The sequence below is a fragment of the Miscanthus floridulus genome, chromosome 16 (genome assembly GCF_019320115.1).
Source record: "Miscanthus floridulus cultivar M001 chromosome 16, ASM1932011v1, whole genome shotgun sequence".
In the NCBI taxonomy this organism is placed as follows: domain Eukaryota; kingdom Viridiplantae; phylum Streptophyta; class Magnoliopsida; order Poales; family Poaceae; genus Miscanthus; species Miscanthus floridulus.
Genome location: NC_089595.1, coordinates 9798873 through 9817634, shown reverse-complemented (window position 1 = coordinate 9817634; position 18762 = coordinate 9798873). Strand labels below are relative to the sequence as shown.

At 46.6% G+C, this 18762-nt stretch overlaps 2 protein-coding genes and 2 pseudogenes across 3 annotated transcripts; 3 read left to right on the top strand and 1 right to left on the bottom strand.

The window, feature by feature from the left end:
• The first annotated feature begins 135 nt into the window (after positions 1–135).
• Positions 136–5953, top strand: LOC136512842 (SNF1-related protein kinase regulatory subunit beta-3-like; annotated as a pseudogene).
• Positions 5954–6398: 445 nt separating this feature from the next.
• On the top strand, positions 6399–9457 carry LOC136512983 (abscisic acid 8'-hydroxylase 4-like). 2 transcript variants are annotated; one of them, XM_066506980.1, is made up of 7 exons: positions 6408–7835; positions 7928–8007; positions 8169–8267; positions 8439–8517; positions 8642–8748; positions 8851–8987; positions 9102–9457. In XM_066506980.1, the coding sequence occupies exons 1-7, from the start codon at positions 6683–6685 to the stop codon at positions 9232–9234; spliced, it is 1788 nt and encodes a 595-aa protein (XP_066363077.1). In that variant the 5' UTR covers positions 6408–6682; the 3' UTR covers positions 9235–9457. The 2 variants fall into 2 exon arrangements, with proteins under 2 accessions (XP_066363078.1, XP_066363077.1); XM_066506981.1 differs by lacking the exon at positions 9102–9457 and having other exon boundaries at positions 6399–7835; positions 8829–8981.
• A 1804-nt stretch (positions 9458–11261) lies between these two features.
• On the top strand, positions 11262–13058 carry LOC136513964 (verprolin-like). The gene has a single exon (XM_066507943.1). The coding sequence runs from the start codon at positions 11367–11369 to the stop codon at positions 12825–12827; it is 1461 nt and encodes a 486-aa protein (XP_066364040.1). The 5' UTR covers positions 11262–11366; the 3' UTR covers positions 12828–13058.
• A 533-nt stretch (positions 13059–13591) lies between these two features.
• LOC136510124 (peroxisomal membrane protein PEX14-like) lies at positions 13592–17638 on the bottom strand (annotated as a pseudogene).
• Between the last annotated feature and the right edge of the window lie 1124 nt (positions 17639–18762).

Sequence of the window (18762 nt, the reverse complement as noted above, 5' to 3'; positions counted from 1 at the left end):
GTTCATGCCTTAGCAATATCTCACATCATTCGGTATTAATATTGGGAATGTTACATTGAGGATGTGAATTGAAAAATCTTTTTGTTATATCATTGTGATCTTTTCTCAGTCTTGCTCCAGTAGTTGTTAATTAGCTCAAGGTGTGTAGACTTTGGTGCCGTTCGCTTCTGATTTTAAGCTGCTGTCTGTGCTGCGGCTGTACAGCCCAGCCATTCGGCAGCTCAAACAGTGGCATCGGGTAAGCCTCTATACTACTATGATTTGATTCCTCTTGCTCTCTGTTATACGCGATGTAAATCCTGTCGCTCGGGTCTGGGTCTGGGAGCCGCCGCGGCCCCTCCCTCCCTGCTGTGCCGTTGCCTCCATTGCCACACTTCTCTCCTGCCTCGCTGCCGCCGCCTTCTCCCGCGATGCCAGAGAATCGATCTGTGCCGGCCGCTTCCCCGACGCTGAGGGGAGGGCAGCTGCGCCATCTTCTCCACCACGCCGCGCCTGTCTTCACCTTTGCATTCATGCCAGGAGGATGCCCAGCGGTGGGCCGGCGTGGAACTGAGGCCACCAGCCACCACCACCCGAGAATTGCCTGGCCCTGTTTGCACATTGTCAACTGCCACCACTGTCAAGCTGTCACCGTCCGCACATACCCCATCGGTGAGCACTCTTACTTATTCGCCCAGACGAGCCTCATCCTTTCTTGCATCTTCATATTACTGTGTTGCCATACTTTGAAGTTTTGATTATGCAAATAGCTGCTGCTAACTTATTAATGCATACACATAGCTGCAAAGATGGCTACTCGGACATAATTTTATCTATTGTCAAATATGCAACTAGCTGCAGCTACTTATTCAATGCATACAGCATACGCATACCTTCATAGATGACTACTCTAACGCAACTTTTACCTATTGGATCTGTACAAGCATGACCTATATGACTAACTGCACTCCTACAGAGCAGGATTATTTAAAGAATAGAGTTGAAATTAGCAGCTTATGAACTGCCGGTTCATTTAAGAAAAAAGGATGCTGTGTTTTTTAACAGTACGATTCTGCTGTCCATGTTGTAGTTGCTTCTAAGCTGACCTCAAATTTTCTGTCAATTTACAGTTTCACAAAGTATTGTTGTTTAGTTTGGTGAACATGTACTACTATCGACTTGTATTTAATTGTGCACTGCATCGCAGACTCTTGAAAAACTTGAACATTTTGATTCCATAGAACATACATACTGAAAATCTGAAGCGTTGATTTAGCTTACTCTATGGCTCAATTGACATCGATAACCTTGTCCATTTAATAGTTTGGATTGTACACACCACAAAATGTGATCCATTCTTCGTGTTTCTTCTAGTTGATTCAATTGTCCATATTTTTTAATTTCTCCTGAAAGCTACTCCACACAACACTGCTGCCTATTCTGGCCCTGGCCTCTGGGTGCATTTTTTTTTTTTTTTGCAGGACAAGATACACTTCAGGGCAATGCAAGTCTAACCACAAATTTGGCATTCAGATATTTCTTTCTAATCTTCTCATATTGATGTTCTGTTTTTTTTTTTTTGTTGGCATGCTCCGTACTTTGGACAAAACTTGCAGATACTGAAGTGAGCAAAATCAGCTCAGACTTGATTAGCCTTATTATCTGTCCTTATTAGCTTACTCTATTGCAGGACATGATACATGGACCTTCCATCTCGAGTTACAATAGCAACAATTAGTAATTCTGCAGCCATTGTGAATCATCTGTTTTTGGTCTCCTAAGATGTTACTACAGCAATAATGCCCATTTGCACAATTGCCTATGTATTTTTAGTTACATAGCTTGTGTTAATTATTGCTGTAGGATGAATGCATGGTTTTCAGGAAATGGTTGAAGGGCAACTGGTACAGTTAAAGGTAAGAAGCTGGGAACGTGGAATTCAGAGGAAATTATACCCTTTGTTTTAAGGAAAAAATTGAATGTGTCCTGTGTTCAATGAATATGAACTTAACCTGTAGAAAAATGCATAATATCCAAGTGTCTGTCTAACAGGTTGCAATTTGCAAATCAGTTTGGGAGTTTGGGTTATGGCAATTCTGTTATCTATTGATCTCTGTGCATATCTATGCTATTTGAAACTATTTTGTTTCTTGATTTAACAATTGTGTGATGATAATGACAAGATCTGACTATTGTAGGAAGAAGGAACCACCTACTACTTATTTTATAACACAAGATATTTAAACATTACAACTGCGTATGTATGCTAGTCTTATTACATCTCAACAGTTAAGAGAATATTTATAATTATTTTTATTTCACATAGCAGCGATGTTTTTATTATGAATTGTTTCTTTCGTGCAATATGGACCAATCTTCCTATCATTCATTAGTGAATGTTTAATTTTTGTAGATTGTCAAGCACCGAACATTCCAGCAACACAAGTGGATCACCTAGCGACGAACGGTTTACCTGGTGAGACATGGGTGGAACCATAGGTGTGTCAGCAGCGTCTGCATCTTCACGGTCTAGTGGATGTTGCCCATCCAGGAGCTGAGAGGTCGCCAGTGGGTAGTTCTGAATCTTGACAACAGTAAGAAATGCTACACAAATTTCTGTCTCTGTCCTCGTGCATTCCATTTGTTGCATAGGAACGTTAGGGGCCAACCATGGGCAATCTACACGGTAGGGATGCACCTATGGGCATGTGGCACAAGGCAAAGCCAAAGACAAATGGCAGAAAGATTTGGTCGGTCACTGGACAACGTTAGTAGGAAGTTTGGTGAAGTGTTGGATGCCGTTGTATCTTTTGCGCATACAATTATTAGGCCTAGGGTTCTAACCTTCAGATTTGTGCATCCTAAATTGCAACCATTCTCATCCTTTTTTGATGGATGCATTGGTGCTATAGATGGAACCCACATTCCAGTCTCAGTCGATGAGAATGTTTATGATGATTTCTTATCCCGTGTCATTTCCATGGGACTCGGCTACATTCAGTTTGAAAGGGTATTTCACAGGTTACCAAGGTGTGTTTCTCGAAGGGCGGGACTGGTGCAAGCGGTAGAGTCTTACCGCCTGTGACCGGAAGGTCCCGAGTTCGAGTCGCGGCCTCCTCGCATTGCACAGGCGAGGGTAAGGCTTGCCACTAACACCCTTCCCCAGATCCCGCACAGAGCGGGAGCTCTCTGCACTAGATACGCCCTTTACCAAGGTGTGTTTCTTGATCCTGGAGTGCTTAGTAGTTGAGTTATGACTGCTCTGTTGGTCCTATAAGTCATTGTTGACAATTCCTAAGTTTCCGAGTTTACATCAGCAAGAGTGATACATTATATATTTGTTTCATGCTATATAAATAGATACAAATCCAATTTCGAATAGAAAAGTCAGTTACAACTTAGGGCCTTTTTGGAAGAGTAGGATGTGGTCTAGTTTCCAGGATCTTTATAGCCCAGGTTGAGGAAGAGCAGCAGCCCAATAGAAGTGTTTGGATGTGCCATGAAACGGATCCATTCATTGGTCGCGAAGGGGTATTTGGGCGGAAAAAGAAAATATCTTGTGTATTATATAGGTAATTTTTTTCTTTCTGGAGTTGTCAAGGTGTCGGTTTGTACATCTCCACGATCAGCGTAAGGCGCTGCGTCGGCAGAATCAGAACTGGAGAACCGCCAGAAGAGAGGAAGCCCTGCTATGGATTGGAGCTCCGCCGTCTTCACCGGCCCCCGTCGATCTTCAAAGCTCAGTGCGCACCCTCTTCCTCTCCATATCTCCCTTCTCTCTCTCGACCCTCCACTCCCAAGTAGGGCCATTGTCGATCTGCAGCCATTGTCTACCTCTCTTCCAATTGAGCAGCAGGTGAGCTCCATCACAATCCCTCTGCCTCCCCTAAGCGCCAATTTCCCTCCTCCCCCCGGGCGCATGTCTCTTCCCAATACCCTCCCCAAGTTCGCAAGCCGCCCATGGTGCACCCTTTGCAGATCCACATGCTGCAAGAGCCACAAAATGGAATTGAAGTGGCATCCGCTCCCTGTCTCACAAAATGGAATTGAAGTGGCATCCGCTCTCTGTCTCTCTCCTGATGGTTTCCTTGTCGTGAGTGGTGGCTGGATTCAGCTCGCCGGTGAAGCTCCAGCAAGGAGCCGCCATACCCTACAGTGGCACGTGGGGAAGTCTGTGGCTGTTTTTAGGATACTAATCATGTCCGCTAAACAATCATCCCCTAGACATATGTGCACATAATTTCCTAGGCATTGATATTCCTATGAAGATAATTTTCCTAATTTGCCAAGCAGGCCCTTACAAGGATGATTCCATGTACTCAACTGCGATGTCGGTGGAGAGGGAGTGCCATATACAGGGCTGTAATACCTTGCTTGAAATATTTTCCTAGTATATGACCATGACCTTTTCCCAAGTAGTTTAGGCTAAAATTGATCTATGGGAATATCATTTGGATTCTTATAGTTGCTTGAAATCTTTTAGTTGTATGATCATTCCATTTAGTAATAGTCCAAATCAAAAAATGATTCCTGGTGAAATGTCATTCGATGGTACTTGATCTGTATGGGAACAGCAAAAGATCTGAATCAATTTTGCTTGGCATTTCATCAATTCTCGATTCTGACATCTCGAAGTCAATATTTTTTCATAGTTTTATCTGAATACACCATGCAAGTTTGGTGGATTACTAATATTATGCACCATTTTATAGTTATTTTGTTTGATGTTAAGTTAGCTCTTAAATTTTATTTTGCAATGTCCATTGTCCAGATTGCTTTTTTCGTTAAATTCTTTACTAACATGAACATGTTGTATTATCTCTCCAGGACAGGCAACAGGCTGTTGGAATATGGACCAACAAGGCATGGATGACCATGTAAGAATTATCTCTCAGAATATAACCTTGCATATATAGGTACCTAATTTTTCCTGGCTAACTTATGATGACTAACCATGATTCAGGAAGGGGTCCATGTTGTTGGATTGGAAGTCCCACCTTCACCCGATTTCTAGCTACAGCAACCCTATTCCTGGAAATGAAGATGAAGGGTGGGAGCCCCCACTGGTGCCACCTCATCTGCAGCATACGCTGCTGAGCTTCCCACCGAGCCAAGATGAATCAAGCCCGCTGCCTCAACCTCAGACTGTGGTTCTGAACCACCTTTACATCGAGAAAGGGAACACAAGATCCGTGGTTGCTCTGGGGATCACGCACCGGTTCAAGGCCAAGTTTGTGACAGTAGTGCTTTGCAAGCCAGTGCTGAGGCGGTAGGGTGTGGCTATATATCCTGTGCCTCCTGCTTTCTCGTGCAGGATTGGTGATGGTAATGGTAATTAAACACCCCTGGGTTGCGACCCACCGATGAACAAATAGAATCCAGCCCCCGCTCCTGTTGAGCAGATATTCTGCAGAAACAAAAGTAGCCCCTGTTGTAGCAGTGGAGTACTTGTGATCTGCGCAGCTTAGCACTCAGTGTTGTTGTGTCGTTGGCAAAGTAGTGAGAACGTGTGTTGTATCTCGTGGATTTTTTTTTTTTTCCTTCTTCCCCTTTTGGTTTCAGTGTGGCGGGCTGTGGGAGGGAGCTGAAGGAATCGGCGAGTGCTGTGCTGTTTGGTGACTTGCATAGCTTTGCGAATGCATGGTATAGCTAGCTGTCTCTAGAAGATGTTTAAAGCAACGTATCGTGTTTTTGGCATGTGTGATGAGCAAATAAATATAGTTAGAGCGCATACGCTGAAAATATCTTGTGTTGCCGATCTATGCTAACTAATGCTAATATGCTATACGTGTGGACAGGACAGATGGATCGGAGGTGGAATGACGACAGATGCGCATGCGTGAACAATCATGGTTGTGGTTGGGACGAGCTGACGACTGACGAAAAGCATCCATCTTGTTTTGCTTGCTTGACAGGGCCTGGGAGCCCGGGACGACCTGGGGACTTTTTAAATCTAAGGTGTAAAATTTTAAGGTGTCTGTCGCATGTGGTGTTCGAATACTAATAAAAAAGCAAATTACAGAATCTGTCAGTAATCCGCGAGACGAATTTATTAAGTCTAATTAATCTGGCATTAGCATATGTGTGTATTGTAGCACTACATTGTTAAATCATGAACTAATTAGACTTAAAAGATTCGTCTCATAAATTAGTCGTAAATTATGTAATTAGTTATATTTTTAGTCTATATTTAATACTATATCTAAATATTCGATGAGATAGGAATTAAACTTTAAACGAGGCCACTCCAGGCTCCACCACCACCCACCAGCATCTATTCTACTGCTGCTCGTGCTCGGAGCTGTGGCTGAGCTTCCCTGCTGTGGCCGGTGGCTGCACTGCTGCTCCGGTTTGTGCAGTGCTGGGACTGGACGTGCAGTGGGAGTATGGGACAGAGTGATTGCGATGCGACCGACCCTCTACGCTACACTCCTCTTTACACGGCACTAGTGGTAGTGGTGGGCAGGCAGGAGCAGTAAGTATGGTACACCATCTTCATCATTCATTCAGCAGCAGTAGTCGACCATGAGCAGCCTGATAACCTGAGCAGAGCACTGAGCACGAGCATTCAACGGTGGCTAGGCCAGGAACGAACTATAGCAAGGAAGGAGTACAAGTAATCTGGACTTACTTTGCAGTCACAGTCGTCCATCCCCTGGTGAATTCCATTCCACCGCATGCCCAAGCGTCTTGGATCGGATCCATGGACGACATGATGCACCGCCAACTCCAAGCACCAGCCTGCCAAAGCCACAGCAGCAGCAGCTTCCTCGGCGTCTCCTGCCTCTTCTTCTTCTTCTTCTTCTTCTTCTTCTTCTTCTTCTTCTTCTTCTTAGCAGCCATCTGCTGCATCGTGATCACCACCACCTCTAATAATAATAACAATAGGCTCATCAGACAACTCCTCAGATTCAAAGGGTTCAAAGGGAGGAGGAGGAAGAATGATCATGATCGTCGGGACTACGACGAGAATAATGCAGATGCACCACCGGGAAGGGGGTGGTGGTGGTCCGTGGTGGAGACGCTGGCGTTCGTGTCCGCCAACAGCAGCGGCAGGGGCTTCTACCACTTCGTGGAGGCGCGCCACCGCAGGTACGGTCCCCCCTGCTTCCGCACCGCGCTCTTCGGCGCCACCCACGTCTTCGTCTCCTCGCCCGACGCCGCCAGGTCGCTCCTGGCCGCTGACCACGGCGGCGGCTTCTCCAAGCGCTACGTGCGCACCGTCGCGGACCTCCTCGGCGAGCACAGCCTGCTGTGCGCCTCCCACGCCGCGCACCGTGCCCTGCGCAACGCCGTCGCGCCCCTCTTCAACGCGCAGGCCACGGCGTCCCTGGCCGCCAACTTCGACGCCCTCACGCGGAGGCTCATCAAGCGCGACTGGACCACCTGCAGCACCGTGGTCGTGCTCGACGCCGCGCTCGACATAACTTTCGAGGCCATCTGCGACATGCTCATCGGGAGGACGACGCTGCAGCCCGACGTCAAGAGGCGGCTGAAGAGCGATGTGCTGGCCGTGACGCGGGCCATGCTGGCGTTCCCGCTCAGGCTGCCGGGCACCAGGTTCCACGCGGGCCTCCGGGCGAGGAAAAGGATCATGGACGTGCTGAGGCAAGAGATAGCCTCCAGGCAGAGACGGATCACGGACGACATGGAGGAGGACGACGACGACGACGATCACCATCATCATCACAGCAGGCACGACAACGACTTTCTGCAGAGCCTTCTTCTTCTCAGGAGGAGGAGGAGCCAGCAGCAGCAGCTCCTGCAACAACAGTCACCATCGAATTCGAACGAGGACCTCTTCCTCACTGACGACCAGATTATTCTCGATAACATCTTGACGCTCATCATTGCAGGTATGACTTACATGCATACTACTCCGTGTTTGTTAAATAACTGTTTGCATGTGCATGTTCTTATTAATTACTATATTATAAAAAAATAACAGGCCAGGTTACGACAGCAAGCGCAATTACATGGATGGTCAAGTACCTGGCTGACAGCAAAGACTTCCAAGAAACCTTAAGGGTACGGTACGGTGGGTCGGTCAGTCAGTCCAAATGAAATGAAATGAATGTCGAATCTGAATCTGTTCTTATATAATATGGCAGGCAGTATATATGCTAGTACCTCCATTTTCTTGTTCTTGATGCAAATTGAAGCACAAGTATGTACTATTATGCATGCAGTCGGTTCAGCTGGAGCTGGCACTGAAGCAAAAGGCGGATGCGGATGCGGATGCCCCCCTCACGCTCCAACATCTCAACAGCATGGAGCTTGCATACATGGTCGGTCTCCACTCCAGATAGCCTCAACATCCACAATTATTATTGTAAATCTGATACACCCATATAGGAGTTATAGCTACCTTATCAGTATTAGCTACGGATCGGAATAATTTACAGAGTATATATGTAATCTGGATATATTCTTGCTGCATGCACCATCATCTATCGTAGACGGTGAAAGAATCATTGAGGATGGCGAGCATAGTTTCCTGGTTTCCAAGGGTAGCACTCGAGGACTGCCAGGTTGCAGGTGATACATACATCCACTCTTCCATTTTATCTACCTGCTGATTTCATTCGTTTTCATTTTCTGAAAGCTAGCATTTTATGAGATGTATGTGTATTGACAAACAACATATAAGCACTACATGCAGGGTTTCACATCAACAAGGGGTGGATTGTGAACATTGATGCGAGGGCACTACACTATGATGCAACGCTTTACGACAACCCCACCATGTTTGATCCTTCAAGATTCCAGGTAATTAAGTTGATTAATTTTAGGTCGTTCAACCCCTACCATATACACACTATATATGATGAAACGATTTGATTGTCTAGCAAGCTGCACTCATATGAACAGGGGGAGGATATGTATACGAAGCAGCAAGCTCCGTACAGCTTCCTGGTGTTCGGAGCAGGCGGGAGAACCTGCCTGGGGATGAACCTCGCCAAAATCATGATGCTCATTTTTCTGCACCACCTTGTTACAAATTGGAGGTAATTAAGGAGCACAGGAGTAGAATAGTATTTAGCACACAGCAGGCAGCACCAACAATGAATTGAACGAATACACAACAAACAAACTGATTGGTATTTCTCTTATGATTGCAGATGGGAGATGGCCGACGAGGACCCAAGCCTTGAGAAGTGGGCAATGTTTCCCAGGCTCAAGAGCGGATGCCCCATTCACCTCACACCCATATCAGATCGGCCGGATCAGCCAATGCATGCAACAAGAAGCTAGCTAAGGTGATCACGCACGCATGCCCTCTGCCATGTACTAGGCGGCAGGAACGTTTCTTCAGGCGCACACTGAATTTGCACGGGAAATTAAGACAAGAAAATAATGGATCGGATGTGTATATGTAGTACATACTTGTATAATAATAATTAAATAAATGATCCCCATAATACAAGACATACTTTATTTTCACATGTTGATCACCTTTGTGTATGATCTGGTGACGAGTGCTTTGAGCAATAGAGTAGACACACAATTACCTCTCCCCAGCGTGAATTTTGGGCGGCTGTTGCTCATCCTCCTATCTGGTTTGGCGGAGTCAAGAAGTTGGGTATAGAGCGGTTCATAAAGAAGCTTCAATGTAACTGCTAACAGGGTGCATGTAGGAGTGTACATGCTAAGAGTAACTAGAAGTCGCTATTTTTGCTAATTAGTATCTTCATTCATGTGGCAAGGTTTGCATCTCCTCACGAGATTATACAAACGGGCTAACTAGAAGTCGCTAGCTGATGTGGCCCTGAGAAAGAATAAAAAGCAAAAAAGCTGGTAACATCTAAGGGTGTACGCAAAAGAACAAGAGAGAGCAAATTGAAAGTTTCTTGAGAAGGGTACGAGCCCAGCGACTGTTGGCTCACTAGCGAGTTACTTTCGGCACTATATCTCCCATGTTATTTTTTTGCGAGCAAAGAGAGAGAGCTTTCGATTAGCTAGGAAAAATATTTGTACAATCGGCGGTGAGAGCTTCCTCGACACACGTAGGTGCTTGCCCCCACCATGTCTCCTTAGAATTTGTACTAGCGAAAGCTGCTAAGATGTTTACTACTTGATTACTCTCTCTTTATCTGTGAGATCTTCCATTCATAGAGAAGGCACGTGAGCCCTTTTGCCTCGTCTATGATGAAACCTATCTCCGACCTATCTCTCATGTAAGGCTGGACGAAAAATCGTCTATGATGAAACCTATCTCCGACCTATCTCTCATGTAAGGCTGGACGAAAAATCTCGAAGCTTGTTAGCTCGTTCGGCTTGTGATTGACTTGGCTCGGTTAATTATGATAACGAGTCGAGCTGAGCCAAGATTTTAGCTCGTTGGCTATAACGAGCCAACTCGAGCCAGCTCGTGAGCCGCTCGCGAGCTAAACGAGCCAAGCTTCCAGGAAAAAAAGTATCAAAACTTATATTAGTTTTTGTATTACTTCATGTCTTGCACTTTACAATTAACTGGTAACTAGTCTAGACCCTATAAATTGACTGGTAACTGGTCTAGATGCATTTCTTTTATATTATTATTATTCTCAAACTTTAGATAAATGCAAATATTATATCTTGTGTTTTTTTTATTCCTGGCTCGCGAGCTTAACGAACCAGCTCAAGCTTTTAACGAGCCGAGCCGAGCTGTCTTTCTAGCTCGTTAGGATAATGAGCCAAGCCGAACTAGCTCATTATCTTAACGAGCCAGAACGAGCCGAGCCGAGCCAGCTCGTTATCCAGACTTACTCTCATGTCACTTCCGGAGATACAAACGCAATCCGTCTCAATGATGATCCGAGACAGCCCCTTGTACTGCCTTCCGAAGACAATTGTTATTATGTATCTAAACATATCATAAATTTAAATGTATAATAAAAACTTTGTATTCAGCAAAGCCAAAACAACATAATTTAGACACAACTGGTGCGGTAGATTTAAACTCAGGTGAGCCGACCAGCACCTTGACTTATAAATCGACTGATACTGTTTTATTGTTTGAAAAAAATACTATATTATGACTTATGAGCCCGTAGGGTGAGGTGGTGACCCTAACTGTGACAACACCTGGCACAGAGTGTGTTGTTGGCACACGCGCACAGCAAGCCAGCAAGTTATACACGTGGAAGGAACACAACAGTATGTTCGGTTGGCTGGTTCGTATCGTTGCTGGTTCATGAAGAAATACTGCTGGTTGAATTGTGTTAGAGAAAAATACTGTTCGAGCTGAAAATTTACGATCGTTTACGAAAGCCACAGCCAAACGAACAAGCTGTGGGTCCCGCACTCCACTCCAGTGGGCAGTGACTCTCCACTCTGCCAACCTTCAGTCCCGTCCCGTCGCCGCCGCCGTCGGCCGGTCGCCGCCCCGGCTGCCGCCCGTTTCCATGGAGATGGAGGGGAGCGGGGGCAGCCAGAGCCAGCTGACCCATCCCGCCGTGGACGTCAACGAGGCAGCCCTGGACGTCACCAAGAGAGAGCGCAAGAGAAGCAGGTACCTCTCCCCTCCCTACACCGACACAGGTGTCCAAGAAAAGAAGGCCGCCGGCAGCCGGAAGCAGCGAGAGGAGGAGGAGGGGCCGCCCCATGTCTCCGCCTCGGAGGTGCTCTCTGCTCTCCGAGCCGCCGCGCTCGGGCAGGGGGAGGGGATGGATGCAGCGGCCCGTTTTCTGGCCATGTATAGCAGGAACAGGAACAGCATCTTCGTCGACGATCCCCATGCTGCCGCCGCCGGCGGCGGTGGCTCACAAGACGATGGTGGCGACAAGCCTCCATCAGCTGCTGGTGTTGGCCGCAAGATGCTCAACCTCAATGCAGGCCTTGACGATGGATCCTTGGCCAAGAAGAAGAACCCCAACCCCAAGAATCCCCATCCTCCTGCTGCTGTTGCTGTTGCTGCTGCAGGTGCCAATGCCAAGCAACAAAAGGATGGCATCATGGAGAATGCTGCACCTGCAGTGCCTGAACATGCTATTGCTACTCATGGAGCTTCCCAATCGGCTGATTTTGCTGCTGCTGCAACGCATGGGCATCCCAATCCTCCTGTGGTAACAACAGCAATACCCCCCATTAACAATGAGAAGAACCCCAACCCCAAGAATCCCCATCCTCCTGCTGCTGTTGCTGCTGCAGGTGCCAATGCCAAGCAACAAAAGGATGATGGCACCATGGAGAATGCTGCAGTGCCTGAACATGCTATCACTACTCATGGGGCTTCCCAATCGGCTGGTTTTGCTGCTGCTGCTGCTGCTGCAACGCATGGGCATCCCAATCCTCCTGTGGTAACAACAGCAACACCCCCCATTAACATTAACAATGAGAAGAGGAAGATGAACAAGAAAAGGACGATGAAGACAGTCGGGAATCCCGTGGCACTTGTGCTGGACTTCGCCGAGGGAACTCCCCTGCCCTCCAGGGAGGACCTCCTCTCCACATTCAGCAGGTTTGGCTTTGTGATCGACTCCGAGACCACCATCAGCCAAGATAAGCACACCGCGCAAGTGGCGTTCGCCACCAGGGTTCAAGCAGAAACTGCCTTGAGCTGCGCCGCAACTCTTGGCGGTGCATTTGGACCTCCATTTGCAGTAGCAAGCCTCCAGGACCTCCCTCCCATCACGCTCAACACGCCTCCTCCGCCTCTTCCAAAGCTCCCTCTCACAGATATTAGGAACAATCTTGGGAAGATGATCTTGTCCTTGTCGTCCAAAGCCACAGCGGCACCTCAAGAAGCAAACGCAAAGACAGCCGTGGACAGTCTCTGTCTTGTGGGAGACATGCAACGTCTTCTTGCCAAGGTTGACAAGGTGCTGCAGGTGCAGGGTGCTTCTGCTACAGCTCATCACGCTTAGGCTCAGCTCAGAGAAGCCACCACCCTTTTGCTAGGTTCTGCTACTGACCCATGTTCCTTCTAGCTGCTGATCGTCAGTCTTTTGTAGCTCTAGCACGGATCCTCAAATCCCATTTCAGCAGCTGTAATCCTAGTTTCTCACCGCGTGCAATTGTGTAAATGGTAATCTGCATGCATCGCTGCTCTATGTAGTGGTACTCTGTAACAGATTATGCTATATATGCAGCATCCTTTATCAACCATCCTGTGTCAGGGTAATATCCCTTTGCTTCAAAATGTTGTGCTATTGTAGTTGATTAGCCAGAGCTGCAATCCTTGTATCGCACCTTTGACCTGGGAGCAACAATAATAACTGCAATTATGTCACAAGCTTACACCTTGCACTCCAAAATGAAAAGAATGATCGAAAAAAACATGATATTGTGTTTGCCATTGCCAACCTAATACCAGGCCGTCAGTGTAATTATCAAGCAATTGGATCCTTCATGTTGAATTTCCACCGAAGTACCCTTCTATCCCTCAGTTCTCTGCACCAGAGAATGATGCATGCTCAACAGAAATATCCGACTGGATCTGAACGGACAAGGGTCTGGGGAGAGCATGAACTGACAGAAAATCCATCTGTATGCCGCCATTCATTCTCACCCTTGGCAGACCCAGAAAACAACCCCTGGAGAACACCTGAATGGATTCATTCTCATCCTTGGCAGACCCTGAAAAACACCACCTGGAGGACACCTGAATGGAATAAGCGAAACAGCAAAAAGCAAACAAACGACCATCTCCATTGCGATTGCTAGTCTTTACAAGATCAATACCAAAGGACAACAATTCACAAGCACACTTTTTAAGCACCCTCAATCGAACAGCCATAGAAATATTACTGATATGTTCTCTGGTTCTCCCGTGTACAAGTGGCATTAATCTAAATACAGAAACTATCTGCTACTTATTGCATTATTACAGGTATCCATCTTGCGCGGTTGTCCCCGCTGTTCTGATACAGATGTTATTCAGAAATGTATGACAAACCCCCAGATGTACCAGAAATCCAGAATCTCTCTTAGATTGCTTCCCAGTTCTTGGCTGGTCTTGGTTTCACTTAGACGGCCACTGATTGTTCTTCGATCTCACTGTGTCCAGCATCACTTGCAGTAGCGCCATTAACAGGAACCTCTGTCACAGCATCCGATGCACTTGAAGCACCATTCACCTGCATCTCACCAGCTGCCTCAGAGGCATTGCTGAAGGGTTGCTTTGGAGGGGTCTTTGGTTGACGTATGGCAGCAGCTGCTTCTGGCATCACGACACCTGGAGGCTGAGGGGGCACCCAGCGGCGCTGAGGCGGCGGTCTTTCCTCAACCCCAGTGTTGTAGGTCAAAGGCCTAGGTTCATCTGCATGAAAATCAGGGGCCTTTCCATTCTGGTGATAGGAAGGAGCATAGCTGTCCTGGGCATCAGAGTATGATCCATCATCACTCAACTGGGAGTTGGATCCATAACCAGGCCTCTGTTGCGAATACTGCTGCATCTCCCATGGCTGCGATTTTTTAAGGGGAAAAAACACAAAGACGTGAAAGCCTGTCCAACTCAAAGACATCATTGTGTCAGAAACGCAACAGACAAGGGCTTCTTCTCACCTTACTGCCAGAAGACCTATCCCCTCGTTGTGCACTGGACATTGTCTGCTAAAAGCACACAGAAACAATCAGGGTAGTGGTTCAAGTTATAGTAGGCCACATGCTTTCAGTGAAAACTGATAAGTTAAATGAACAACAACAAAGCAGATGATGTTATGAATTACAGTAATAGATGTGTGAGTTGTCAATAACTCAAATATGTGAGATATTTATCAATAATGCAGGCTCATATATTTAGCATTTTAGCTAGGAGTTCCACAAGATTATAGAAATTGGTTACACCGTGGTAGAGCTGAACATCTTTCAACTGATCAATAAAAGAACACCATAGAACAAAATATGTTAACCATATGCACACATCACAAATACATATATTTGGAGATTGAGCAACATGTATATTGAGAAGATGTAATAAAATATATACTAAAAGGACTACCTTTGTCAAGAATATGAGCCTCTATATAGTTAGTTTGAAAAAGGAATGTTGTATCTTTTAAAGTTCAGCTATTATAATCTTATTAGTTAATGGTCAGTTTTTTTCTCTCAGACGTGCAGCCGGAGCCGGTGCAGGAGAGTTTGTCATCTTCATTAAAGAGAGAAAAAAGGACACAGCTGCATAACTAAGCACCCAAACCAATGCACGCAACACACACACCAGCAACACACTGCACTAAGAGTATACACTATGCAAGACACTAGCAACACAACCAAGAGCAAGAACAGGAAGGCCTCTAGAGTAGCTGGTGGAGGTGATGAGCACCCGCAGCACACCACAAGAGTTCCTCTTCTTCCACTGGCCACACTACAGCACTCACACAAGGAGTGACACTATTAAAAACATAATTATTCCAGTGTTTGCAGATCTGGTCAAATAATGTATGTATAAAAGCATACAGAAGCGACGGATTGTTATAGTGGATTTGCAAACAATTCCCTTTGGTACACAGCCATATCTAGCTGATTTGGGAAATTCAATATTTCCGTAGCTGATCAACTCAGATGTAAGCTGTTCAGAAGGCTGGCTGCCAGCAAATACTAGTTGTCCCAAAAGTTAGTTAAAGTGAACGTGCAATCTCAGAGACTCAGACTGCACCAAGTGAATCCAACTAACTTGACAGATGTATATTGATGTCAATTAGTTTTCCTTCTTTTCACTAGGTTGTTTATTTTCTCCACCTGGCGTGTGCCCGCTGGGTACAAAACTCAGGTCTTGTCAGTTGCAGGGTATGCCAATATAAACCAGTCAAGCTCCTTACCTCGGCATAGGATCTTGAAAATGATCCAGCTGTAGGTTCAGCAGGTGCTGGCGCAAATGAAGACCTCGCTGCAAAACAAAGACATGAGTAGGTAAAGCAACAAGAAAACACCAGACTCGGTATGGCAAACAAGGAAAAAGATATTCACGAAAGATACCAACCGGAACCAAAGTCACCGTTCGACGCACCGTACATGTTAGTTTGCTACAGAAGGGGAAGTGGTCAGAAATAGGATGATAATTGAAAGCATGAGCATGCTTGTGGAACAGGAATATGGGTGGACATTATAAGTGCACACCTGAGCAGCTCTCCATGAACTGTTAATTGCCCCTGAAATCACAACCAAACAAATGGTAATGTTGTGAGATTTGCATAGATGTTGGGTCAAAAATTTCTAATCTTTAAGCAGCACAAGGTGGGCCTCTTTTGATAACAGAGGTAAGCACTGAACCATGAAACAGCACATAAATTCTGGATACTGACCATTCCTTATAGCAGGAGGAGCATGGTCTTCCAGTGGGCGGTACTGAGAAAACCTATCGTCCCTGGTAATGTTGATGGGTTCCCTGGTATGACTGATTGATTCGGTCAAGGATTTTAACTCCTTGGCTTGGGAATCTAGAGCTTGTGTTAACGTCGCTAGTATCTTCTTTTCTGCAAACAAGAACAAAATGACATTATTGGAGTGAGTTGAACCATTGGCAAGGAAGAAGCAGCAAATCATGAACAGGTAGAGAGTGAAACCTTCATCCTTTGAAGCAAGCAGCTGTTGGTTTGTTTTGGCAATAGCAGAAACAGCCGAAGCAGAAGCCTTTACAGCCTCAGCCGTTTCCTCATCTATCCTGGCCTTAAGTTGGTTGCCTTCAGTGCCATCACCTTCCACTACGACAGTTGTGTATCCAAGATTTGAGCCTAGGAAGGAAAAGTTTCTAACATGGAAATAAAGATGCCCCAGTTAGTGTGCGGGAAGGATTGCAAACATTCAGAGATAAGAAATACCTTGATAAAGACAGCAGCACTAGCACCAAAACCAAGCAATAGCCCTGCAGCGAGGAATGCTTGGTACCAGCTGAACCGGGGTTGCGTTCGAAGGACGACAGGGCCAGTGGTTGCTGGGTGCACAGGTTGCACTGGCGCATAAGTTTGCACCCCAGCAGATTGGTTCTGGTTGCTGACTGTAAGCAATCAAACAGAGGGACAAGGCAAGCCTGTAAGTGAAATCAACATGATAAGATGAGACAGACAAGAGATGATTTAGTTGAGTTACCCTGCTGCTGTGGAGAAGTGGTAGCCGCAGTGCTGGGTTGAGGATCCTGCAAGCCAAGCAGCAGACAGAGAGGCGGCGTAACGTAAGCCAAGAAGGCACGGGCATGGATGGAGACGGTGATGGAAGGGAAGGAGGATGTATCTTCATCTTACAGGAACTCTTCGGAAGGCCTCGTCGATCTCCTCGGTGGTGAGGCCCTTCTTCTCGAGGAAGGATCGCCTGTAGACGACGGGGGAGCCCCTGACCTTTGGGTGGGAGAGGAACTTGACGGCGTTCTGGACGTAGTCCTCCCTCACGGGCTGCGGCGGCGCCTCGAAGACGAGCTTATCGCCGCCGGCTCCCGGGTCAGCATCTGCCGCCGCCGCCGCTGCTAGGGCAAGGAAAAATTGATTCTCCCTCCTCGAATCTAACTGCTGAATCTACCTAATTCTAGTTTTGTCGGTCTAAAAATTGGAATCTAATCGATCAGCAAGAGGAGGAGGACGGGGAAGGTACCTGGGGGTTGCAGCTGACCGGAGCCGGTGCCGGAGGCCATGGCCTCGCCCTAGTCGCCTCTCCGCTCACGGTCACGGGAGTCGTCGGGAACGGAACAAAACGGGACGGAACGGAAGGTGTCGTTTTGCTTTTGTGCTGGACCTCAATCACTTCAAGCAGGAGCAGGCTGCGCTGCCCATTCCAGTTCAGTTCCAAATAGAAATAGAGAGTTTTACCCTTCTACCGTTAAAAAAGATAGCATTTTTCATCATTAAAAAATTCGGACGCACATAGATGCTATTTATCTTTAAGCCATTTCGTCTACTTTCACTGGTAACGGTGTCAATCTATGTTGCCCTCGGGTCCGAACGCGGTGCTGTGCCAAAGTGTAGGCGTGAGCTCCATGTCCGGTCGTCGGGCAAATGCTGGTGCGAGTGAAAGCTCTAATTTAGTTTTGGTGAATTTATGAAACCCTAAGTGCTAACCTAGTTTATTAAGTGATCATGAGATAGGTAGCACACTCCAAGTGGTGAAGCAAATGAAGATCATAACATAACGATGATGCCATAATAAAGATCAAGTGCTTGGACTTGGAAAGAAGAAAGAGAAAGACAAAAAGCTCAAGGCAAAAGTATAAACCATAGGAGCTATTTTGTTTTGGTGATCAAGACGCTTAGAGAGTGTGATCACATTTAGGTTTGATAGCCGTACTATTAAGAGGGGTAAAACTCGTATCGGAATGTGGTTATCAAAGTGTCACTAAATGCTCTAACTCATTGCATATGCATTAGGATCTAGTGGAGTGCTAACACCTTTGAAAATGTTTGTGAAAATATGCTAACACATGTGCACAAGGTGATACACTTAGTGGTTGACACATTTGATCAAGGGTGGTGGAGTTTGGGAGCAAGGGTAAGAAACTCCATCGGCGGAGTGTCCATTCGTAGAGTGCGGACAGTCCGACGGTGCCACCGGCGCCCTAGACAGAAAAGATGGAGGTCACTGAAAGTGACCGGACGCTGGCCTCAGTTGGACCAGCCCGTCCGGTCAGGTGTAGCAGCGAAGACGCTGACGTCGGTCAAACGACCGGACGCTGGGTTGCTCTACGACCGGACGCTGAAGGGCTGCGTCCGGTCATGTTGTCGGTCGGCACAGTAAGAAGTCACAGTGTGACCGGACGCTGGCAGGGTCCAGTCAAGCATGACTGGAGGCGTCCGGTCGGCAAAAATCGGTTAGAAACCTTACTGTAAACGACCGGACGCTGGGTGTTCAGCGTCCGGTCAACTCAGGCGCAGTGTC

Bases quoted from the DNA above. Each gene is read 5' to 3' on its own strand.
- LOC136513964 (XM_066507943.1), top strand. From the start codon at position 11,367: ATGGAGATGGAGGGGAGCGGGGGCAGCCAGAGCCAGCTGACCCATCCC.
- LOC136512983 (XM_066506980.1), top strand. From the start codon at position 6,683: ATGGACGACATGATGCACCGCCAACTCCAAGCACCAGCCTGCCAAAGC. The intron at 8,008-8,168 runs GTACGGTACGGT...TTATGCATGCAG, and splicing joins ACTTCCAAGAAACCTTAAGG to TCGGTTCAGCTGGAGCTGGC. The intron at 8,988-9,101 runs GTAATTAAGGAG...TTATGATTGCAG, and splicing joins CACCTTGTTACAAATTGGAG to ATGGGAGATGGCCGACGAGG.